General features: G+C 34.6%; 1 protein-coding gene across 1 annotated transcript; it reads left to right on the forward strand.

Annotated features, from left to right (window-relative positions):
* Positions 1-11,951: 11,951 nt before the first annotated feature.
* Positions 11,952-19,387, forward strand: LOC103336358 (Regulator of chromosome condensation (RCC1) family with FYVE zinc finger domain-containing protein). The gene is made up of 9 exons (XM_008239400.2): positions 11,952-12,548; positions 13,562-13,648; positions 14,417-14,506; positions 14,621-14,707; positions 14,809-14,928; positions 15,392-17,494; positions 17,624-17,770; positions 18,164-18,663; positions 18,915-19,387. Exons 1-9 carry the CDS (start codon positions 12,501-12,503, stop codon positions 19,075-19,077), a joined length of 3,345 nt encoding a protein of 1,114 aa, XP_008237622.2. The 5' UTR covers positions 11,952-12,500; the 3' UTR covers positions 19,078-19,387.
* Positions 19,388-27,201: the final 7,814 nt, after the last annotated feature.

A 27,201-nucleotide genomic window follows, 5' to 3' on the forward strand; every position in this document is an offset into this window, starting at 1 on the left:
ATTCAAATGTATTTTTTTCTTTCTTGAATGTGGCATTTATTTTTTTATACAAGCAATATTGAGGGAGGGAGGGAATAGAATCTAGGACTCGAATGCGATAATAAATATTCTTAACTACTTAAGCTACAATAGAATTGAAAAATATTTGATACATTCTATCCCAATATTAAATTAAATCATCCTTGGTAGTTCCAAAAAATTCGAGCTCCCAATAATTCTTGTTTTCACCAAACGTAAAAAGAACATTGGGATGGCATCCAATCAAATCAAAGATGGATCCAATAAAATCAACCAGAGGGCGTTCGTTTACATTGCAGGTGTATGTTCTGTTGCCTATTTTTGCACGATCTCAAAGTCCTCGCAAGGTGCAAAATAAATAATATATATTGCTACGGAAAGCCCAATGTCATAAAATGTAACCCCAATCATGTAAAGCACAGCTCAAACACATAGGAGAAGCCGATCCCTTTGCAGTATATTCAACATGAACATGCTCAATCAGTCTTCGATGGAACAAAATTTGGGTGGCAAAAAGTTTTTGGGAGGCACAAAAATTGTGCTTGTGGCGGCAGATAGTGTGGGATATGCTGCCATTGAAGGTAGGCTACAGAATATACCTGATTTGAATGATACATTATGTAAATCACTATGCGGCTTGAAAGAAATCATTATATGGTACTGGAATAAAATCACGTGATATAATTTGTTGAAAATAATCAAATCATCCAAGGGACCAGAGTTGGTGCTAGCATTTGTTACTTCACGGGTTCTTTGCATCCATATACTCTTTTGATGTCATCAAGCTTCACAGGCAGAGTGTTGTGCGTCAAAGGCTGCATTGCCCTAGCTATATCTAGCAACTGTTTAGCTGTTGGGTGGGGTCCTTCCTTTGATCTGCAGCTCAGGCTTTCCTCAGATGCAAAGCTAAAGCATTATCATTTCATATGCACACACACACACAAAAATTCATCAATTTATTTTATGCATTCATTTTGGAAAATACGATGATTAATATGTATGATTAATGGTTATGGGCAAGTTGATGAATAATTGGACCAATATCTCTCTATTAAATTTATCTGTTACATATATACTGATCTTTTTGTCTTGGTATTGTCTTTTTTATATATATAATTATAATTAATTTCTCTTTCTCTCAATCCATGAAAACTGTTGTGCTTGTCCCTTATTCAATTTGTTTTCAGGTGGTACATTTCTTTCACTTTGAATAAAGATAATTCAAATTAAAGCACAACCTTAAAAGCATCAATTTACTTAACATACAGAAAATTGGAAGCATCACCTTCAGGCATCATCCCAGATTAGGAATAACATCATGTACCACTCAAAGTGGAGAGAATCAAGTAATTAAAAGTAGGGAATTATTCTAACTTCTGTTTTTCTGTGTTTATTAACACATGGATATTAAAATTATTTCAATTCTAAACTTATGTTTGTTTACCAACACATAAGAAATATTATAAATAAATATATATATATATTTCATGTTAAAATCTGTAATCATACGGTCAAAACAAGGAATTAGATTAACTAATGGGGAGTACGTAGTTGATTTAATTAAAATTGCTTAAGTCCCTTATTCTTTGAATACAAGAGATAGTCTAAATTATAAGAGGAGGTGATTTCTCACACACACTACCAGGGTGACATGGGGGTTCGAACTTGAGATCATTAGTCTGAAAGTCAAGATCCTTTTCTACTAGGTTAATCCTGTTGACAATTTCTCCATTCTTATGTTCCCCGATTCATGACTTTCCTCATTTTTAGTTAGTAAGTATTCACCAGAAGTTTATGATAATTAGCTCCTAATATGAAACAAACTGCAACATAACATTCCATCGAATTTTCACTTCCAATATAAGGATTTGGTAAACCATGTTCCTCCAAAATGCAATAAAATCTCAATCCACTTCAATATATATCCAAACAAAAAGGGAAGTTGATGTCAGGAATGATGCAGACACATCACCACTTTTGAGGCCTTTCAAAGTGCATCCACTTCCACTTGGATGCATACAAACACAACATTATAATGCGTTTCTGGGATTTTAATCTACGACTTACGGAAATGAATTTTGCAGGAACCTTGCAATGCTTTACACGTAATTTTGTGTCCCTAGCTAGCTCTGTGTTACCTTGTAGCTTTCATTGTAAAAGAGAAAAGAGAACTGACAAGGAAAAGAAAGGAAAAAAGCATTTTTGTGTGCAGGAGATTCTCCAATTTTCAGAGTGATGTTTCTAGTTCCTAAACATGTATAAAGATGCAAGTAACCTCATTGAAAGTCTTCCTTCTTCAATCCAATTTTGACATTAGAAAACAAAACAAAAAACAAAAGTTATATGAGCTAGTCTTCTATGTACACCAAATTAATCTAGTAGTATTTTTCTTTTTATGCTCCTACGGGTTTAGGGTTTAGGTAGTAATTTTCTTCTATGTAAACCAAATTAATTTAGTAGTAATTTTCCATTTGGCGTTGATACACGGTAATTTATCCTACTAGGTCCCCAAAGGAAAAGGAAAATAAAATAACATATGTTTTCTTTCGTATTTCAATGAAAAGAAGAATAAACTCAATAAGTTAAAAGAAATAGTGACAATTACAGTTAGTAGTATCAATCACAAACTGTCGTGGGGTATTCCAAAATGAGAAGAGGAGCAGATGGTGTTTCTAAAGATAAAGAATCACAAAGAGAATCGAAAAGTGGGTTGGCAAACAATATACCAACAACTTGGCATCTATGCGTCCTAACGGTTATGCTTATTGTCATTCATTACAAAGGAAGTGAGTAGGCACCACATCACAAGCAATTAAGGGCACAACCACAGCATTTATACGGTAATGACAGTGACAAAATGGATGGGAACACCTTTTTTTTCCTTTCCATTTTAGAAAAATGCAATATTTTATTCAACCAAAAAAAATTAAAAAAACAAATAAGGACGGTTCTCACTCTATAAAACTATCAATAGCCAATGAGAACTTAGTTAACCTATAAGTGACTCCGTTACACAATCTCGGAATCATTTCAATGCCAATGTGATTCCCAAATAGCAAGCCTATTGAATATGTTTCTAATAGAATTGAACCCACTTGTCTAAGTGAGTTCATGTTCTTTTTAGAGATAGCAACTAATTTGTAACTCGAATGATTAAGAGCAGTTACTTCTACACTCGATATCATGTGGTCAAATCCCTACTCTATTACCACTTGTATAATTTTATTTTATTTTAAGGAAAGGTGTACCACTCAATTTATGCATGGTCGATCCCTCTGCTGAAGAGTTCTTTTTTACTTTGATTTATTTTTTTAATTTGGCACATAGACAAACAAAAAATACAACTGTTTAGTACAACTCAATAAAAGCACAAGTATTCCTTTGTTATAGAAATGGTCCCCATATGTAAAGCAAGAGGCCGACCATTCCAAGTAGGTTTTGTGGTTGTGTCAAATCATAAAAAAGAAAAGGACCCAACTTTACAATTTTGGCTTCTTGTCCGCAAAGCAAGCCTTTGGAAGCCTCTCCTCCTCCTACCTCTCTCTCCCCTCTCTCTCTCTCTCATCAATATTTTGCTGTACTTACTACCACCACTTACTTTAATCAATTTCCCAATTATTATTTTGCAACACCAACCAAATACCAAATAGGCGGCCTTCAAGCTGGTTACCCTTAATCATTTTATTTTAATAATTATAGTGGCATTATTAGTTTCCCACTTCCATTTTCCATTATATAAATAAAGTACCCCTACCTTTTAGCTTTTGGGATTAACAACAAAAGTGAATTAGTGATCCTAAAACCACTGTTTAGATTAAGATTACTTTCTCTTTATTTGATTCAAACTTGCCATATTCTAAGTTTATTTTGAACTAGAATTATTGTTGGTTGGACACCAAGATTTGGTGGGGTGTGCTTATATGATCAAACACTTGTTCAACTCCATTTTGTTTTTAAAACAGATTAAATAATTTAGTTGGCAAAAGAACCAACTTTTCTGAAATATCATGGAGGCTGTCATGTTAGCCCTAGCATAGGAACATTCTCCCTCCAAAAAGAAAAGACATTGCCAGCTGCTACCATTCATAGTTAACATAAAAACAAAGAAAAAATAAGTTAGGGTTTAGGAATATTTTTGTGAGGTGCTATTTGTAGTATGAGTTTAGGAATACCCACAAAGGATTAATGCAAAGATGAAAGCATACTAATCATGCATGGTTAATTCAGATACATAGAAACACATCGACAACATCGAACATACAATGTCCACTAGCCACACAATGCCAAAGAAATTTCGGCTTGGCATAAAAGCCACAAGCCTGAAACTACAAATAGAGACTAGATTTCAAACAAATACCAAACTCACAAAGAATTGACACAATTATTTTAATAAATATTCTAATTTATATACGTAAAATTCATTATTAATATATATATATAATATCAATCATTGCTAAGGAAATTCTACTAAAAACAGTGGAGGGTTTTTTTATGTTCTCCAATAACAGTACTTTCTCTAAGTACATTTTGCTCATCGAGGTAGCCTCTGCTATTTTCATGCTTAGAACTATTTATTTATTTATTTACTTAATTTAATTGGCAGAAGCAGCTCAAAGTTTATATGACAGAAAAATGGTTCTGTTTTGTATATATTTTTTAGGCATGACCGAACAAATTCGTTTTCTTTTCTTTTCTTTTTGTTTATGCATCCTTCTAATTTTTTTTCCTCTTTTTCTTCATTGAAAGTCAACAACCATAAGGAAAGAAGAGCTAAGAAATAATCAAAAACCAAAATTGGGCACATTATTTTTATTATTTTTTATGTTTTGGATAATGAAGGAAGCCTTGGTTGACCGATTCTCTAACCAAGCACGAAGTCTTAAGCCCTAGGCTAAAACTCCACACCTATGCAATCCATCTAGAAACTATAAGAAAAATCAAGGCAAGAAATTCAGCAATAGCAGTCAAAAGTGAGGGCGATTACAAAATTTCTACAGAACGAGAACAGCCACTTTGGTGGAACATGTACCCTAAACAACTACGAACTATCTATGTTTACTGTTATTTCTAGGAGCTGATTTTTCCATTTTCATTTTATTCAATTACACGCCCTTTTGCTTTTTAATCAATTTTGTTCTTTCTCTTTCCTATTCTACTCTTACCCTATATTAATTTCTTTTTACTTCACTTTTATATTATTTCTTTTTCTTTATACTTAATTTTCCAACTTGCACTCTATTTTCAGTTTTTTTCCTTTAATCGAGTAAGAAATCATTAACATTTGTCTAGGAAAAATTATATGGTTCTCCTGTTGCAAAACTCATGCCCTGGGAATAAACCTTGAAGCCACTGTTTTTTTTTTTTTTTCTGGAAAACGAACAAATTTTAGGTGACCACAAAGAAAAAGGATTGTTCTATTCCATGAATTGCTCTGAGAGTAGTTTTGGGTAGGAGAATAAGTGAGAAAGACACAATGAAGACGCTATGACTTCTTTTTATTTTACGTTAACTTTTCTTAATTTTAGTTATCAAAACATTAATGTAGGGTAAGAGTCGGATGGGAAAAAGAACAAAAATAAAATAAATTAAATTAAAAAATATTAAAAAGCAAAAAAAAAATATAAGTGAATTAAAAAAAAAAAGGAAAATCAGGTCCCTTATTATTATTATTATTTTAACTTTTCAAGAATCAAATGTGGTTTGGGTCAAATTCTGAGCCAAACAAAAGTCTAAAGATCATCAAACTAATTCTTGATTGTGGGATCCAACGCCACGATCATTGTAGACATCAAAAAACAAACATGGCAGTTCACCTAACCAAATTATTTATAAAAAATAAAAAAAAAAAAAAAAAAAAAAAAAGGGTCTCTCAAAATTTAGGGTTTCTTTGGTCATTTCAAGCTGGCTAAATAAAATTAAAACCATGGTCACTGCTATAATTACCTCTGCAACGTCCTTTCGTAAATTGATGAAAAGCTCTTTGACATGACTCCAAAAAATCACGAAGGATCAGGGTTTTGTCCCTTTTTGTTAATTTCTTGTGCTGCCTTGTCCATCAAGTTATCCCCGTCCAATCAAGCATTTCATTTTATGTAGAAAAACTTACTTGCAATAGAGATAACATTGTTCTACTATTCTCGATCAATAACATTATGACATGTAAAAAAATTATCTCAAATATCATTGTGTTATTGATTGAAGATAAGAAAAACTATTATCCTCATTACATGAAAGTGTTAATAACCACCTAGAACCAACTGCATCTTTGTCTCACTATTTCTATTGCTTCACTTAGTTACAATATTTTTTTGGCTGACTTTATTGAAATTACAAAAGGAAACTATAATTAATCATAATTGTTTTTCAGGGGTTTCTTTTCTTTTTTTTTTTTTTTTTTTAAGGAGAAGAAGATTTCATTTATAAGCCAAATGGCACACAAAGATCGACACTCTACCAGTAGCCTCATTAAATCCTTTTTAAGAAGCCACATGAGACAGATCTCAAGATAGGAAAGAGTGTCACACATGTCGTGAAGTTCGTGAACTATCAAAAGGTTGGTACTGCATTCCAAATAAGCAAAAATAGAAGTCAGATGTCCACGCAACTGCGGGGTAAGAGGTCAATATGCAGCTTCATATTGTTTGATGCATGCTTGAGTGGGATGACCCAAGCGCTCACAGGTAAAATAGTAATGAGGGAGATACTCATATTTGGATTCCACCATCTTTTCCCCAACTTCCGGGAAAGTGACCATGGTGCGTCGAAGAAGTGGTAAAGTAACATCAAAGCACACACATATGCGGATAAAATGACTCACACAATCATAATTATAATTAGAGATTGCATTACATGGGTGTGAATTAATAATCAAAATTGCTTTTAATCCTGAGCAATTACCCATGTAATGCAATCTCTAGATCACTTGAATATTTTAAACAAATCAAATTATTAAATCAATATGAAGTCGGTTTATATTGGATTCTACACTGGAAGAGTGTAACCTTCCATCATGGATTCTGCTTAAATACTAAGAACATAGAAAACAAAGAGATATCAATTCTTTTTTTCTTTTTGTTGGAAGAAAATATTAATGAATCCAAACAAACAAACGTGAAAGCATAGGCATTGATGCAATAAGATGGAAAACGTGATAAGATAAGGTGCAACGCGGGAGTTTATGTATAATACAATTATATTAGTGTGGACTAATTAAAATTCGTTAGATTAATCGAGTGGTTAATATTATCTTAGATGCGTATAAATGCAGAGGCTCGGGATCCTTCAAATTTTAAGTTATATTTTAGGTAAAAACGTATAAAAGTTATTTTAGGAACTCTCTATAAAATTTAAACTTCAATCATGCTCTCTAGTTTAAATAGTCATAAATGTTATAACTCTTTTTTAATTGGTCTATCTCTATTAAAAAAAATATATAAAAAATAGTTAGCATTAATTAAAGATTTGAAATACTCATTAAGTACAGCAACATTAAATTATAGGGAGTCACTAGGAGTCCTCTCTCTCTCTCCTAAATGTCTCCCTATTTTAGAAGGTAGGTATGAAGCATAGTTGGAGTTGTATTTTTCCAATTCCTCCCTTAAATTTGTCTAGATAGGTGGTTTGAGGAATCCATTGTAGATACTCTTATCCTTTGTAAGGAAAGGAAGTTGGACTATCAATTTTCGATGATTCAAAGGGGAAAAACAAAAGGAAGAGAAAAAGAAAAACTCTAATTTTTTTAATTATAAGAAGAAAAAAATCTAGTTTTCAATTAAAATAAAAAAGTCTGGACAATTATAATTTTAATCTTCATAGTTTGATCTTTTTTTATACTTTGGTCATTGTCATTTTTAATGTTGGCAATTTTAGTCATGTAGTTTTGTTTAGGCAACAATTAAGTCCTACATGTGGAAATTACTGCGTTTTAAATTAATTGCAAAAATTGTGGAGAGACAAAAAGTAGTTGCATGTTGCCACATAGAATTCCATCAATTAATTTGACGGAATTTATAATTTGGTCTAGATTACATACCAAACAAAAGTACATGTTTGAAATTGTCAAAATTGAAATGGTGCATACCAAAATGAAAAATGACTCAAATTAAGTAGACAAAAATATACGTCAGTTTCCTTTATGGTGTGTTTAATAATTAGGAATTGGAATTTTTATCAGAAATTGAATTTCACTTATGAAGGATTCCTGCGTTTTCTTCACATCAAGGAATTGAAAAGTAAGTGGGGTCCACTAAAAATTAGGAATTGAATTCCTGATTTTGGAGGAATTCAATTCTTGGGTGGGAAGTGGTATTCTAATTCATGGAGAACTAACCCATTATGAATTCATCTTTTTTACCCATTATATCATCACACAATTTTTTAAAATTCCAAATTTGTTATATACTTTAACCTAACAAAGAGGAAATTTTAGTAATTAGCACAACTCCTATCCTAATTTCATATGATTTAGGCCCAATTTGGCATTGCTGCCACTTTTAAAAAAAGTTGCTTCTGCTGTGCTTTGAAAATAATTAGCTATAAAGTAAAGCAGCTCCATATTTGGTAAACAATATTTTTAAAGTGTTGGTAGTACAAAAAGCAGTGTCAAAACCGTTTGGTAAATTTTAATATAAAATTGTTGTAACTGTGAATAATGACTAAAATAGACATAATGTTAAAAGTGTTATGTACTAATCATGCAGTGGTAGTGGTAGTGATGGAGTGGAGGTAGTGGTGGTGATGAAGGTGGAGTTGGTGATTGTGGAAGTGGTGGGGATGGCGATTATGGAGCTGCTGGTGGTGGTGGTAGTGGCAGCATGATGGTGGTTGTGGTGTTGGTTGTGGAGGTGGTAGTTGATGTGGAGGTTTTGGAGGAGGAAGTGGTTGTGGTGGTTGTGGTGGTGGTGGTGGTGGTGGTGTTAGTGATGGTTGTGATAGTGGTGGTGAAGGTAGAGGAGGTGGTGGTGTAGGTGGAGGAGGTGGTGGTGAAGGTGGTGGAGGAGGTGGTGGTTGTGGTGGTGGTGGCAGAGGATGAGGAAGAGAAGGATGTGGTGGTGGTGGAGGAGGTAGTGAATGTAGTGGTGCAAGTGGTGGAGTTGGATGTGGAAGTGGAGGTGGTGTCATTTTTTAAAATGAATGATGATATTTTGGGAATTAAAAAAATCCATTAAAAGTTCATTTTTGCTTCTTTTGAAAGCAGCTTTGAAAAGCAACCTAAAACCTGCTTTTAAAAGCTGTAGTCAAAAGGCCACTACTTTTAAAATAATTGGGATATTTTATTTTTACCAAACACCTTAAACTGCTTAACTTTAAAGTGAAGCAGGTTTTTGGCAAAAAAAAAAAACCCAAATGGGGCCCCAGTAAACAACTTCAATATGAATCTGGAATCTAACTTCTTTCAATCTATATGGTTTAGTAAACAACTTTAATAGGAATCCAGAATCTAATTCTTCTCAATCCAACTCCTCCTCAATTCAATTCCTCCTAATCCAATTACGGATTAATAAACATGTCATTAATCAATTAGGGAATGGGGAATTTCGAATTAGAATGTAAGACCTCTTTAAATATTGGAAAGAAAAATACCACTATATTAAAAATTAGAAAGAAAAATAAGAATAATTAAGATACATGTAATGATATACATAAAACATGCATTGAACTTTATATTTATATCAGCAAACAAGTATAAAAAAAACTATATATTTATATAATTCATGTCACCAATGTAGTTTCTTCTACAAAATCAATGATCTTCGTGCACATATATATGAAACATTGTTGTTGTAAAAATGAGAGAGAGAGAGAGATATATATATATATATATATATACAAGTTTTTTAAGTTGCTGGTGGTTTGTGGTACATTAATTGGTGCAATATTGGGATATTCACGAACTCATACATTCTCCTCGTTTGGGTTCAAAATCTGGTGCTTTTGCGTTATAAACGACCTCAAATCTCTCTAATCCTCTATTTGGATGAAGGAATTGAAAATTACATAGAATTCTAAAATGATGGAATTTAGATTTCCATCATTTTAATTTCTGGCAATGGAAGATTTCATCATTTGGATTTATGTATGTCGAATTTTGTAAATGGCACTACGAAAATTGTGAACTGACACATATTTTGGTGGAAATTAAACTCGGGAATTTGATGCCCCAATTTCCACAATTTTTTCCGTTCATCATTTAATAAATTTTGGTTTTAAGTTGTTAAACAAATGAATTGTCCATTATCCTCTTAAATTCTTAACTTTTAGCTAAATTCCTAGTTATTTTTCCTCATCCAAAAGGAAGGTAGAGCTTCTTCCTCTGCATTTCCATCCCTACCCTTTCCAACATCGCTTCAGTGTAAAATCAATGGACAATTTCGCCATTTGTTCGCCACGTAACTCGCCATGAAGTCTATTATTGTCATTCTGCTATTCTTTCAGCGGTTTCAAACTTAACACCACAAGTAATTTGTACTTTTATTTCTAAACTTTAGTACAAATTTAAATCAAGCTACTCTCTTCAATTGATTTTTTTTTTAACACACATTTTAACTAGCTTTTTAAATTTTAGGATAATTAACTAGCTTTTTACACTTAGCTCACAATCTAATGTCTTTTTTCTTTTGTATTACTCTAATGTATCTTTTGAAAATGTAAATGAGGATCCCGTGAGAAAAATCGGGAATAAACAAGTGATGTGATTGTCTATGATTATATATATATATATATTTAAATTTCTTTGTTGAGTTTTTGGGTTCTATGGGTATATTTTTGAAATGTTTTTTCGTAGTCCTAAAAATGTGTCCGAACAATTGCAAACTTTCTCTTTTGTAAGGTTTTGTTTTGTTTTTTCTTTTGATAGCGACATCGAGAACATTTTTCAAAATAATCAAAAGGTATTGTAAAATTATCACAAATAAAATTGACAGTTACCCAATACATTCTTCTTATTGTGAGAAAATACTCGGTTTGGGAGAGCAAGATGAGTAAGATGGTATGTGACTGCATTATACACTCTAGGACTAAAACCTGCATTGTACACTCTAGGACCTCATAACACTATTCATTTGAGCTACGAGTTCTTTTCATACCAAACACTTGTTAAAAAATGTTAAGAATATTAACTGCTTCCATATAGTTAGTTATTACTAATGAGATATAAACATGCATCTAAGGCAAAAACCAAACATGCATCAATGAAAAATAACTTAGTAGCAATAATTGATACATCACTCCCATATAATAAAGTCTCAAAAAGGGACCATCTTGGAAATATCACATAGTGGCGTTGTGTGACTAAGATTGCATATTATGCATGATGACTGATTATGTTACTTACGAAATATCCTGAGTTTGATAAGGTTGTCGAAGAGATTTTTTATGATGTGGCTCATCTATTTGAGTATTCCAAATTGTTGAAGAAGCTATTGGAGATGTTTTAGGATTGATATTAAATCAAATTAATAATCAAGTAGATTTTGTTTACAGAATTGTTGTTGGCATTTCTCATTCAGCATGTTTTAAAATGATGAAATTGTAAATATGAGTTTAGCTAAGTTGGTTAGAGCGAATTTGCTCTCCACTTTGCACGCGAGTAAGAATATCGCTTATATATAAAATAAAAAAAAGATGAAATTTTGTTTTTATATTTTTTTATTTTAAGAATGCACCTATAATTTTAGAGTGCTAATAACAGTTTCTTATTTTTATGGTTGTTTTTTATAAATGAAAAACTTTGGGTGGACTTTCCATCTTGGACTTGTATCTTCTCAACTAGTTAGTTCTCATTTGCAGACATTGAAGACTGAGATTGTATTTGTATGTCTTTAAAAGACGGGAAACAAAATAATACTTGAATAAAATTCTACATATGAATTTGGGAAAATTATTGAAAGAAGGAGAAAATCCGTAAGGAAAGAAAAAGAAACAAAAAAGGGAATTTTGATTTAATTTATCGGTATTCAATTTTCCACAGCTTTGACTAGTACTTTTTACAGACTCGGACACCCCACCCCCTAAATTCTTTCTCTTTCCAGGGATTTTTCTCTCTCCTCTGTTCCCTCCTCCGTCCGGTTCTCTTCCTTCCCGTTCCCTTCTCCGACACCGTTTCGTCTCTTCTTTTTCTCACCTTCTAAATTCCTCTCTGAACCCCCGTATTCCTCTTCAAAGCCGCCTTCTTTCGCCCTCAGTCTTTCCATAACCAGCTCTCCACGGTCCACGGCTTCGAGCTCAGCTTCTTCTTTGCTTGGAGTCAAAGCTCAGAAATGGAGGTCTTTGGGTTTCAGCAGATCTACGAGGCTTAGTGTAAAGAGAGATAGAGAGAGAGCTGAGCAGAGGTGGTGGTGGTGGTGGTGGTGACGTGGCCGTTAATGGTATTGTACGGACGCGCGAGAGCGAGAGCGAGAGAAAGTTGGAAGGTAGATGATGAACGGAGCTCCGCCGAGGGATCGGAGAGGGTGGTGGCGTTACAGTAATTTCTCTCACATGGAATGGCAGATCTTGTTAGCTCCGGGAATGCCAACCGTGACATCGACCAGGTCTCTTTCTCTCTAAATTTTCTTCATCAAAATTTTAGTACGTGTTAATTTGAAGAGAGCCCTTGTGAACCTGTGCAAATGTAAATAAAAGGAGAGAAAATTAAAAGATCCTTAACTTGTTTTGTGCCTGTTTTGTTACTTTAAAATCAGAAGAGTTGTTTTTGCCTCTTCTTTTACATGTAAAAGGTGGAAATTGGGTGGAGAATTCTTTATTTTTAGCCATATTTATGTTATATTTTTTTGGTAACAGCCTTCCTCACATGTATGTGAAAAATGTGAGAGGCTTTTGATTTCGTACTCGGAGAACGGCTTTGTAGAAATGTTTTTGGGAACATATCTTGTAAGGTTTTGATTTATGAGGTTCTGGGTTCATCTTTTCTTGCATAGTGATGCAATAACGGGTGTTTGTAAAGGACCAAACAGACCTTGAGATTTAAATTCTTTATTTTTATTTTCTCCAAGCACATTTATAATCCAGATTAACATCTGGGTTTGGTCCAAGGACATGTGTACAGTACTGACATCTTCAATGGATAAGTGGCTAGTCATTATTGCCACAGGGTGATCTAATGGCAATGGCATTACGTGCAACCACATTTCACTTTTTCTTCAGGGTGTAAAACCTGCTGCCCAATTTGGAACAGAATCGATTGTAATTTTAGCAGATTCAAAATATTGTAGAAGTTTGGAGTTAGAGATTAATTCTCTTAGTTGCCAGACGGGAGGCAATAAAGACCTAGAATGTATCTTGGAAGGTTGTAACTGAGAGGGAACTAAATTGCTGTGCTTGTGGTTGAAAGTTACAAAGTCGTTACTATATGTGGTACCAAGTTTAATGTAACATTATGATTAGAGTGAAATTTGATTTTGGTTGTGAGAAGAACTCATTATTCCAGCATGAATGATACTACTTTCTTGTGTGGGTTCTTGTGGTCCTGTGTTTATTGCATCAAGAGTTTATCTGCTGTTGTTATCTTTCTCATTGTTTCCAATGATCCTTAAACGATTTGCAGGCAATAATTGCTTTGAAGAAGGGTGCTCAACTACTGAAATATGGTCGTAAGGGAAAGCCTAAGTTTTGTCCATTTAGACTTTCTACTGTAAGTTTGTATCTAAAGCTTCTCTATTAAGATTTTTTAAAGTTTATTTAAAATTGTAAGATATTGGTACTTCGTCTACTGCATGCTAGGAATAAAACATGATGTGTGCAATTACAAAGGTTGAAGTAAAAAATTTATTCCACGTTTCCTGCATAGAAACAGACAGTAAAACACAATGTATGCACTTATAAAAGGATGAAGTGAAGAATAAGTTTTCATTGATTAATCAGAAGTATAGCAGGGTTTGATGGAAATTTGTACAGAATTGTGCAATATATCTCTTAAAAATATCAAGTTTTATGTTGCAATGTTACACAAAATTTGAAGAAAAACATTAAGGTTCTTTTGTAGAAGATTGGAACTGAGAGGATACAGTAGGCAGTTCCCACAGTCTAGGGCAATGATTAGATTTTTGGGAATTTAATTGTAGTGTGGTTTCAGGTCAGTCAGGGAAAAACATGGTCTATAGTTCGAAGGAAAGGTATCAGTAATGGATTTATGGAGTTTTGATAGACTGAAATTTTGCACATTGTAAGGACTTGATCATGTTTAATGTCAGTTGACATTAGTTGTGCAGCTAAGTTGCTGGATATGTATGCTGCTATGTCTTTTGGCATATGCGATGGAAAATACTGCTAACGAGACTGCTTTTTGTTGGCTATCTATGGTTCTGTCTTGTGGTTATATCTATTATAATTTGATTCATAAATCTTTATGCTTCTTAAATGCCTTCCATTTTCTACTTACTGCTTCATTTAATAACTGCAGGACGAATCATCTTTGATCTGGATTTCAAGTAGTGGTGAAAGAAGTTTGAAGTTAGCTTCTGTCTCAAGAATCGTTCCTGGACAAAGAACTGTAAGATATTCGATATTACTTTGATATATGTATGTTTGGTTTGATATCACTGTAAGGTTGAAGTCTTGTAGCTGTACTTATTCTAATTTCATATGGTCCCCATATTTACTACAGGCCGTCTTTCAACGATATCTGCGTCCTGAAAAGGACTATTTATCTTTTTCCCTTATATATAATAACGGAAAGCGATCTCTTGATCTGGTTAGTGGTGGAAGTTTAAATTCTATCTGTAATTACATTGTTTCTAATTCTTATTTTTATAATAATATTATAAATGACAATCTGTTATTATTGCCTTTCAGATTTGCAAGGACAAAGTTGAGGCAGAAGTGTGGATTGCAGGCCTCAAAGCATTAATATCCTCTGGTAGAGGTGGGCGTTCCAAAATTGATGGATGGAGTGATGGAGGCCTCTACCTTGATGTAAGTATGCCTACTTAGAGACCTTTTCCTTGTTAAATTTATATTGTGTCTTGCAGTGACCTGCGTTATATGTGCATTATCATGTGCATTTGAAGCTTTTAAGCTAAAGTTGAAATGCTGAAACATGATGCCTCAGAATAGTTTTTATATCAAATTTCTGCCTGGGTGAACTTATTGTGTATATATAGTTCTTTTCCTTTGTAATTTTTCGTTTTCGTTTTTTATTTATTTCTAAAAGTCTAGTTCTTTTATTACATTAATGGCTAATGAGTCATCCCCAACTTCTTTATGGTTTAGTTTATACTGTATTATTGTAGAATATGCAGAAATGAGTCGTCACTGGCACACAAGTACATACACAAATATTTGGATTTATGAAAGTTTCTCTTACATTTAGATATGTATAAAGTGTACCTGTTGAACTGCTGCCTGCTTATCAAGTCTTTGGGTAAATTAATTTCAGGATGGCAAGGACTTGACATCAAATAGCCCTAGTGATAGTTCTGTTAGTGGACCACGAGATAGTGGCTCTCCAGAGATCTCTGTCAGTTTCAAACCAAATATCTCGCCAAAGAGATTTCCACCTGAAAATTCTCCAGTTTCTGAGAGGTCACATGCTGCATCAGACCAGATAAATATGCAAGTAAAAGGATCTGGTTCAGATGCATTTCGAGTTAGTGTTTCAAGTGCTCCCAGCACTTCAAGTCATGGTTCTGCGCCGGATGACTGTGAAGCTCTAGGCGATGTATATGTATGGGGTGAGGATATTTGTGATAGCGTTGTCAAGGTTGGGGCTGATAAAAATACAAATTATTTGAGCCCAAGATCAGATGTGCTTGTGCCTAGGCCATTAGAGTCCAATGTTGTTTTGGATGTACACCATATAGCCTGTGGGGTCAAGCATGCAGCCCTGGTCACGAGACAAGGTGAAGTGTTTACATGGGGTGAAGAATCTGGAGGACGACTTGGGCATGGTGCTGGGAAGGATGTTGTTCAACCTCGTCTAGTTGAATCGCTGGCAGCTACTAGTGTTGATTTTGCGGCATGCGGACAATTTCACACTTGTGCTGTTACAATGGCTGGGGAACTTTATACGTGGGGAGATGGTACGCATAATGCTGGGCTTCTTGGTCATGGCACTGATGTCAGCCATTGGATACCAAAGAGAATTTCTGGTCCTCTTGAGGGACTCCAAGTTGCCTCTGTAACTTGTGGTCCATGGCATACGGCCCTGGTAACATCAACAGGGAAACTCTTCACATTTGGCGATGGCACATTTGGTGTCTTAGGTCATGGAGACAGAGAAAATGTTGCATATCCGAGAGAAGTAGAATCCCTATCAGGGTTGAGGACAATTTCTGTTGCATGTGGGGTGTGGCATACTGCTGCTGTTGTGGAGGTTATTGCAACACAATCTAGTGCAAGTATTTCATCAGGTAAATTGTTTACTTGGGGTGATGGAGATAAAAATCGTCTTGGACATGGAGACAAGGAAGCCCGGCTTAAACCAACTTGTGTTCCAGCTCTTATTGATTACAATTTTCACAAAATTGCTTGCGGGCACAGTTTAACTGTTGGCTTGACGACATCAGGACATGTTTTTACAATGGGCAGTACTGTTTATGGTCAGCTTGGAAATCCCAATTCAGATGGAAAGCTACCTTGCTTGGTAGAAGACAAGCTCTCTGGAGATTGTATTGAAGAAATTGCTTGTGGTGCTTATCATGTAGCAGTATTAACATCCAGGAATGAAGTTTATACATGGGGAAAGGGGGCTAATGGGAGGTTGGGCCATGGAGATGTTGAAGATCGGAAAACACCAACTTTGGTTGAAGCTTTAAAGGATAGACATGTGAAATATATTGGTTGTGGTTCAAACTATACAGCAGCTATTTGTCTTCACAAATGGGTATCTGGTGCTGAGCAGTCACAGTGCTCTTCTTGTAGACAGGCTTTTGGATTCACAAGGAAAAGGCACAATTGCTATAATTGTGGACTTGTGCACTGCCACTCATGCAGTTCAAGAAAAGCAACAAGAGCAGCACTAGCTCCTAATCCTGGAAAACCATATCGAGTGTGTGATACTTGTTATGTGAAATTGAATAAGGTGTCAGATATTGGTGGTAATAACAGAAGGAACTCTATACCTCGCTTGTCAGGTGAGAACAAGGACAGGTTGGATAAGGCTGACATAAGATTATACAAGTCTTCTGTACCTTCTAACATGGATTTGATAAAACAATTGGATACTAAAGCTGCCAAGCAAGGAAAGAAAGCTGAAACATTTTCCCTTGTCCGCTCCGCTCAAGCACCTTCATTGTTGCAATTAAAGGATGTTGTTATGTCAACTGCTGTTGATCTGCGGCGAACAGTTCCCAAACAAGTTCTTACACCATCTGGAGTAAGTTCGAGGTCTGTATCACCATTCTCGAGGAGACCAAGCCCTCCTCGTTTCGCAACTCCAGTTCCTACAACATCAGGACTTTCATTCTCAAAAAGTATTGCTGATAGTTTAAAGAAAACAAATGAACTTTTGAATCAGGAAGTGCTAAAGTTACGCTCACAGGTACATAATTCATACTTGTCTGGATTTTATTGCTATTTTTTATATACCTCATAATCAGGGTGTCGGCTTTCATATTTGAGTATTTGTAATATCATATTTTAACAATTTATTATAAAACATTGTGGTAAGGTTGATAGCCTTAAAAAGAAGTGTGAGCTTCAGGAATTAGAGCTTCAGAGTTCATCAAAGAAAGCACAAGAAGCTATGGCATTGGCTGCAGAGGAAGCTGCGAAATGTAAAGCTGCAAAAGAAGTTATAAAGGCTCTAACCGCACAGGTCATTAGTTCAGCTATATGCTTTCATTTCCTTAATTTATTCACGATCTTCAACTTTTATGTCTGATATCTAGTAAAACTTACATTTAGCTGTCCCATTATAATATTGAATTTAATGTAATACACTTCATCGAAAGTAGAATAGTACATGAATTTTGTACCCATAGTTTATCTTAAATTTCCATAAAGGCTTTAACAATTAGTGGCCAATAGTACGAGTTTTAAATTCCTTTTTGTCAGTTTCCCAATCTTCCAACTCTGTTAGAAGGTGTGAGTTTTTTTTGGACGAAATTCATTACTATTGAGTTAGGTAGCTGACTACCTCTACTTTTTTGGTTGAATTTTGTTTTACGTTGAACTGCCATAGTGATCATCATCGTTTACAATATTTCAGCTCAAGGATTTGGCGGAAAGGCTGCCAAATGGTTTGGAGCCAAATGGCATTCACTATCCAGATGCTAATGGAGAGCAGCATTCAAGATCAAATTCGATCAGCAGTTCTTACTTGATTTCCTCCTTGGGAATCGACTCTGCTACAACAAATGGAAGTCCAGGCCCGACTCATTCACTCAAGGATCCAGTTGGAACGAATGAAACTAACCTGCAACAGAATCGGGAGCTTCTGACTTCCAATGGGATGGTAAATCCCCTAGATAAACTACCCAATGGTGGAGCATTTCAGGCAGTTAGTGGTAGTGTGTCAGGCACTGTTGATGGCAAGGAATCCGGACCTTTCCAAGATGGGGAGAATGATACAAGATCCAGGAATTCTCCATCAGCTGCTAATGGTAATACAGTTGAGGCAGAATGGATTGAACAATATGAGCCTGGTGTTTATATAACTCTTGTGGCTCTGCGGGATGGAACTAGAGATCTCAAACGAGTGCGCTTCAGGTACTCCTTGGTTATGCTATTTTCTTAATGCAATATGGCTCGTAAGCAGATAGACAGCCATGCTCTTTTGATCAGTTTATTTGATTTAATTTTTATTTTCATATGATCATGATTTTCATATTGCCCATAGCATGGTATGAACCTGAACCCTCTTACCAATCCTTCTGCCGCATACTCAGTTCATAACTGTGGTGTTATGTATCAAAAGCTATCCAGCAGAATAAAATCTGATAATATACGTTCATTTGCAGCCGAAGAAGATTTGGAGAGCACCAAGCAGAGATTTGGTGGTCCGAGAATCGTGAGAAAGTGTACGAGAAGTACAATGTCCGTGGGTCAGACAAATCTTCAGTTTCTGGCTCAGCTGCACGTAGATCAGACGGAGCTCTCTCACCTGCATCTCAACAATCTTAGCATGGAGGGCAGGAGGGAAAGTCATTAACACTCATTTTGTATCAATTACTGTGATGGTGTTGAGGGAAGCAAGAAAGGGTGGGGTATGAAGGGATGCAAACGCCTCTTTTTGCCTTTTTTTTTTTTTTTTTTTGTTATCACCCTTCATCCCTTCCCACTGTCTCCCATTTTTTCTTTTTAAATTGATTTTCCCACTTCCATTTAATTTATGGGTATTTACCCTTTATACACGTGTTGTATTGTAGTGTATATAAAATCTTCATTTATGAGACGATCTGAGCAAAAGAAAGTTCCACTTCTCGCTTCCAAACTTGCTGCCCCTTAATTGTTCTTTCTTGTGAATTTAACCGCTAGGTTTCGATTGCCTCTTTATACTCAAATAGTTAATAAACCTTAGTGACGATGTCAATTGACAAGACTACTACTGGTTAGTGGGTAACCTAATTAATTATTGTTATAGGTAATTCAAACTGATTGTTGATGCGTTCAATGTAAAGTTTGTGGTGAGAATGCCCAGAACGTATTGTACTTTCATTTGTTCTCCTAAATTATATATTTAGTTGATTCCAAGCATACGCAAAATCGATAATTTTGCCGATATTTCGGGTAAGATATTTTCGTTCAATTCGCAACTTTAAATGGTCATAATATCGCGACTTGGACTTTCAAAAATTAAACAACTCAAACTCAGCGCACAGAGTAGGGTTTGAACCCCTCCCAACTCTGAATTTTTGCAGCCACTTAACCACCACGCCAGTCATCACTTTGTGATAATAAGCTATGGAATATGTATTTATAATACATGCGAGCTGTTTCTCAAAATAGAAATTAACATAATTACTTATTGTTTTATATTGTTGATCAGTTACTTAATTACTTAATATAATTTATTTCTTTTCTATTTAATCCATTTAATGTTATTTATTATTTTATTATTCATTATAAGTACTTACATTACTAAATTCCCCTTCAAATTGTTGCTTAATTACTTAAATCTCTATAATTATTTTCTTTGTTTACTACTTAATTCTTTCTTTGATAAATTTATTTATGTTCTTAGTTAATTTTCAATCTTCACTATTATTTTTTAAATATGGTAAAGTGCCTAATTTTCATGAAAAGTCAAGTTGGTTTAGTTATTTTTCAATTTTTGATAAATAATAAATATAAGAACGTGTACCATGTCCAATGAATAATGTGAAATAAGGTTACACATGTATCTTACCATGCAATTTATAAAGTGTAAAATATTGTACTAAAAAATGATAAATAAATTACTATGGGGTGTTTAATTCTCTTCGTTAATTACTCCATATTTTCTAAGTCATAGAGTTTGCCAGCACGCAATATAATCAACTTAAATAACTCAAACCCACTATGCAATGCATTTCCTTCCAATTTTTTGTGTCAAAATAATAGATGATTGACTTAATAAACTTCTTCTAAAGTTTCATTAAAAATTTCCATGTATTTATCACAATTTCCGTGGTTTTTATCCAATTTTTATCGATATCGATATTTTCCCTATATTTCCATCGATATTTCCTTGTTTTTGAACCACCGATATTTCCGAAACTATCGATATTTAAGACCTTGATTCCAAGCAATGGGTTTATGCCCATCACGTGAGGAGAGACGTACTTACATACACATTTAAGTTTTATTCCTCGGTAGACTTGGCAAAGTGATCTTGTTTTGCGGGTCCGTATAACTCAATCCGAACATGACCCGTTAAGTTGAGTGGAAAATTCTAAATATAAAGGAAACCTACAAAAATAAGGGGTTACACGACACAAATCATTTCACTCATTGAGAAATCTAATCATAATAAATCTAGGTAAGCAGTGACGAACCTATTAAGGCGCAAAGAGGTGCAGCTACACATTCTCTTGCTGGAAAAGCCATTGTAGGTGTTGCATATTGCACCTTTGCTCAACCCAGGAGGTGCACTCTAGATGTTTGATGAAAAGTCTAAACGAATTCAATATGTTGCTGCACTGCGCTACAGCACAACGCACTTAATTTTTTTTTTTTAAATCCTGACTAAAATTGCACCTCCGTTAAAAAATTTCTAGGTCTGCTAGTGTAGGTAAGCTTCCCCTTGGTGTTTCGGGATCAAGTAGTCCCTCCTCCTCTGGCGAACCCAAATTGTACTATGTTTGCATGAAAAATGGCCCTACTCTTCTCCCAAAACAGGCACGGTAGATGATCTTCGAGGCCAATGGAAAGTTGTAGCAGTTCCATTAAAGGAGGCCACTTGAAATTTAAAAATGAAATTCGGGGATCAAAAGAATACGAATCACATGCATTGTTTTTCACTTGCATGGTCTTTTTTTGTTTTTTGTTTTTGAAGCATGCATGCATAATGAATTGAAACAGTAAAATCAAGTGAATTACATGCAAATGGCCCTGCATTGCACGACTGGCAGCACTTGATATATGTAATGTTTAATTATAACAATTGCAGGTGAGCCTACCTCCCATATGTGATCATTTTGATAACCTGCCGACACTGAAACTTACGCAGAAGCTGCTAACAGAACATCAGTGAGTGAAAAGTGGAAAAGCCAGCAGGGACCCCCCCCAATTTCTTTAAGTTTTAACCAAACAAACTCTTTGAATTTCCCTCACCAAAATCCAAATATTTCTAATACTAAGTGCACAACCTTTGACCTCAAGACTTTTCTTTGACAATCACAGTTCTATTTTTTGATATAAGAGAAATCGGATGTATAGATAAATACTTTTAACTATTTGAGTTATAAGTTCCTTACAAATTACGGGATTGTTTTTTATTTATTTAAATTCATAGTTATCACATGCTCTCTCTCCTCTCTCTTTCTCTCTCTCTCTGAATGACCAGTTTGTTGAATTTAATGCAAGATGTGAAAAGACTTAACCAACTCTAGCTAGCAACGAACTTTTATGAGATAGTTGGTCAATTTACCCTCCCTCCAAAAACGCAGTTGGACTCTGTTAAATAAATAAATAAATATATATATATATACACACACACATACAATATATCTTCATGGATGGTGAGCATAAGAAGACTTTGTTTCGGTTACAGATTCATAAGAGACTTTAGCATCTACTTCTTGCGGTTATATCGAAGGCATTAATTAGAACAAAACTTACAGAAAAAGGAAAACAAAAGTCAAATTAAAGTGGATAGTCTCCAATCGTGTTTGAAAAAATGAAGCAAATAATGCAAAATAAGAAATGTGTATTCTTCTGATTTTGTTTTCTTCCCCATCTCCTTCTCAACACCTTCCCATCAGCACATTAAAAATAAAAATAAAATAGGTATGATTGTGCCTTTCACAAATCAAATGAATGACATAAAAAATGAGATCATGACATGTAGCCCTAATAAATTTGAAGAGGACGTCCATCATCATTCCTGTCAACAGATTTTGGGTTTGCTCACACTCAATCTTAAGTACAGTACCAAGCTAGCAAGCTCATGATCACTGAGACACAACCCCATAATCTTTACTTTTTCTGCATCAAACTTATGGAAGAAGACACAAATTCAAACTTGTTAAATTTGAATTATTGGCCGATTTTTTTGGTTCTTTTTTTCCTTACAAAACTTCCTGTTCATCATCAGCTGGATGAAAATTTACTCTTGCTCTTCCAAGAAGGAGACAAATCCATACCCAGAAACATTGAAACTTGCCATGCTTATTATAATAGCTTCTCATAAAATTAAGCTGCAACAAACAAAAATAACAAAAATTATGGAGATATATATATCCATCAACCCCATGTACATTGCCCATGACCAATATTGGTTCTGTGAGTTGACGAAGAAATATGAGCAGCTACATCTACCTTTGTCTGTAGAAAGATTATATATATATATATATATATATATATATTGTCTTCAAGGTGAGAGCTGTGATGAGCTTTGTAACCCAACACCATTGTGCTCCTTGGAAGGTCCAGATGGAGGGATTGGCGAAGCTTTTGGTAAGAATGCAAAAAAGTTACCCTCATGTGGATTGTGATCAGAGTTGGGCTTCATTACCTTGAAAACTTGACTCTGCAATGTTCTTGAGCTCTGAGTATGGCCGACCAGAAAGATGAGCAGCAGGAGTAACCGCAGCGCCACTACAAGTAGTATTTGATGATCATGTCTTTTGCCCATTTCACCAAGCAGTTCAAAAAGCCTATATAGAATACAAGATGGAGCAAAATCGAGAAAGAGAAAGGGGGTTTTGTCAAGCCCTGAAAAGTTCAAAGGAAGTAAGGTTAATAATGGATGGCACAAACTACAAAAAGAGATTATATATACTTAAATAGATATATATACATATAAACAAGTAAGCGGTTTGTAACTGAAGTTATTGAGAGTATTTACCTCTGAGTTCGAAACTCTATCTTCGATTAACGGATATCAGGTTTGTATATATAAATGAAAATGCAATGTTTGGGGTGTGAATGAAGCCTGTGAACGTGAGATGAAATTGAGGTACAAAACAATGACGGAATGTGGAAACACGAGGAAATAAATGCAGGGACTGAGTCATGTGCATTTAGATTTTGATTATGTATGTGGCTAGTGAGAAAAATTAAATAAGGTAACATGTAGTAATAGTCTTTGAACAAGGAAGAGCCTATCAAGAAAAGGCTTTCTTAAGAGCAATTGAACGGGTCTTTAGGGGGTGTGTTTCTGAGTCATCAAAGGTGTTGATGGAACAAAAGGGGCAGAAGGGTATGCTGGGAAAAGTAGAAAAAAATTTAAATAAAAAAAAATACAAGAGAGAGAAATTTGGGAGTGAAAAATGGAAGTGTGTTAGATGGGTAGGTGAATGTGTGGGCCTCTATCGCAATTAATGGCCGACTAAGGAACACAAAGTCTGAAACAGTTTCTTTCTGTTGTATCTTGCACAATCTAGCTTTGCTATAATGTTAGAGACTGCATAGGCCTTTTCATCACATGATGTCACAAGCTCCATTCCCAAAATCAATACTAAAGGGGCTATTGGAATTCAGATTACATTTATGTGTCAGATTATGTGACATATGTTATATCAATTATCAACTAGTTATAATACTTTATGTCATAATTGAATTCTATTTTTAGCTGTGTTTCGTTCAGTGGTGCAGACACGATATATTAATGTAGTCTAAAAACATGGTCTCTTTATCTTGTTCTAGTTCACACACTAGTCGTGTTATGGTCAGTCATTCATACATATGAAAAATCTTCAACTGTTGATGAAATGTGAGTCAAACATTTATTAGTGTGTAATTTATTTCTGTAAGGACTAAGAAGTGTTCACAAGTTTGTGTCCCTCCCTCCTTGGAGGGTGGGGATGGTGAAGTAAATGCTGGTTATTTTATGTTGCGGGGCTACAAAACAAAGCCAATTGGCCAGCCATAGGGGCTCACCTGGATCACTTTTGGGATTTTAGACAAACTTAGACAGGGGCCTCATGTTGTGTTCTCAAGTAAGAAAAGGGGGTGAATCAAGTGGCCCCACTTGATGTACAAGAATAAGATGTTGGAGAGAGATATGTAATGATGGAAAGCTGAATCTTATGTGATATCTCAATCTATGATTTTTCATTAAAGGGAGAGAGGGCTGTGTGTACCATGTACACCAGGACAATATGATGAATATCCATAAATGATGAAACACAAGAAATATGTCCATTAACATGAACATTAATGGACCTTCTTTATCTTCTCCAAGTCATCAGATGATTCATAATGCTCCAAAGCTTGTCTGGAGATTTGAGATTAGATTATTGTGGTTCTCCATAAGTAATTCATTAACCTATAATAGAATTTATTAGATTTCTCTCGTCTTTTTTTTTTATCCCAAAATTATCATATAACACCTTGTCATTATGCGGGAATTCCTTATCTGTTATTTTCTGAAATTTGTTTGTGTGGCTCAAATTTTAACATGTAATAACGACGAGCTTATGTTTTAAGGTATAATATCGTGAACATTGCCGTATTGTGTGACATTGAAACATTTCTACATATTTCCTTTTCTTAATGGTAATCAAGAAAGTTGTTCTGTCCAATCATAACCATTTTTGTTGAAACTAGGCATGACACAACCAAAATCCTACGTCATATTGTATCTATTAATCAATGGTCATCATGTCTGTGCCCGTTTTCAAAGAAACCTAACTCATTTTATGTACTTCTACCCACTCGACATATAATTCCAAGTTTATAATAAGTTATTTATACATATAGGAAGCATTAAATACAAGATCAAAAGTCATTTTTGATCCCTATATAGTTTGACACTTCAATTACTTTTAATCTTGTAATTTTAATTTCGTCAATTTTGCTGTTATAGTTTTGTATTTGTAGCAATTCAAAGACAAGTTAGTATTCCTATTAATTTTTTTGACAGTGCAAGACACAATTTCATCAAATTTGATGAATTTGGTCAAGGCTTTGATTGAGGGGAACCAAATGGTGAGATAAGATAATTCTAATATAAAGCTTGAATTAGTGGTTGTTTTATGTTGTTCTTGTCGACATGTCCAATATTCAACCACTAATTCTAATTTTTGAAGAACTCTAAACTTAAATGGCTAATTCCGAGCTCTAATATGAAATGGGGATAGTTTCAGACACACTTTACGCTCAAGGATTTTGGGTTGACGAAATTGCCCCTTGCACTGTCAAAGAAATTGACAAGAATACCAACTTGTCCTTGAATTGCTACAAATACGAAACTATAATGGCAAAATTGAGGGAATTGAAAGTACATGGCCAAAAGTGATTGAAGTGCCAAATTATAGAAATCAAAAGTGACTTTTAGCCTAAATACAATTTATGGGAGTTTAGTTATTTATGGATTCAGTGGAGTATGGTCATGAAGGATGAAACTTTTCATAAGAGTGATTCTTCACAATTGCACATCGTAAATATTGTTATCACTTATACTAAATCAATTAGTTGTCAGCATGAGTTTAGCAGCATTTAAATAACTTTTGGTGCGATTCTTAGTGTTTATTATTGGATTTTCTCATTAACAACATTTTTTGAGTGGGTAAATCCCCACCCAACATGCATCTATGATATAAACAGCATGCTGGTTGCTGCCGTTATTTAAAAAGGCAAATCCCTTAAACAAATTTGCCTTAATATGACCTTATAAATGGCACCACTTTGCCCACTTCCTTGGGAAAAAAACAAGAAACTTGTTTCAAACAACATAAGTTGTTAATTGAGTAATTACAAGGCAATGTGGTAAAATCTAGTGAAAAATGACGTTGATTTGCAGACTAGAGGTCTTAGATTCAAATCACCACAATATCATAGGTTTATGTAAGTGTGAGAAATCCCCCTTCCATATAGACTGTAGTTTAGATTATCACTTGTACTTAAAAAAAAGAGTAATTATAATTATTACATATCTACAATTTTTTTTCATCACCTTTCCAAATTGGTAAATGAAACAAAAAAGAGGCCACTGGCCAATACAATAAATAAAAGGACCAAAAGAAAACTATATCTATAGACTATGATGTAATAATACACTATCATCTAACCAATCATCACAATGACCCCTTCTCGTGTGACATTTTTGGTTCTTAAACAAGTGGAAAGAGTTAAATGAGTTATTAAAATTAATAAAAAAAATATATGGAATTTTGGTTTTGATTACTTATGAACAGAGACTCGGCCAGAAAAAAAAAAGAATGAACAGAAGATTAATTGTGCCAAACGATCCTACTACGTACTCTTATGAATTGCAGTGAGTTGTGTGTCTAGCTAGCTGCTTTGGCATACTTGAAGCTTCATTTGCACCATTTATGGGTAGAGAATCCATCCTCAAAAGAAGATCACACGAAAGGGGGTCATCAATCATCCTCGTTTAGATGTACATCATAGATGGATATAGTTCTCTTTTGGTACTTTTTGTGCTTTGAGTTTTGATGTGTTTGTTAAATATTTGATAACCATACACAAGCTCCTTAATCCATCTCCAATGCATGAGTTTTAAACCCCAAATTTAAGATTTCAGCTCGAATATCATCCCTCACCACATACGCAATCATTTGGGTTTCACAACAGTTCAAGCCAAATAATAGACCTCTTTTTGAACTGTCTTAAATGGTGGATCGCACGAGTTTGAGGCCC

Source organism: Prunus mume, linkage group LG6 (genome assembly GCF_029339155.1).
Source record: "Prunus mume cultivar Tortuosa linkage group LG6, ASM2933915v1, whole genome shotgun sequence".
Classification (NCBI taxonomy): Eukaryota; Viridiplantae; Streptophyta; class Magnoliopsida; order Rosales; family Rosaceae; genus Prunus; species Prunus mume.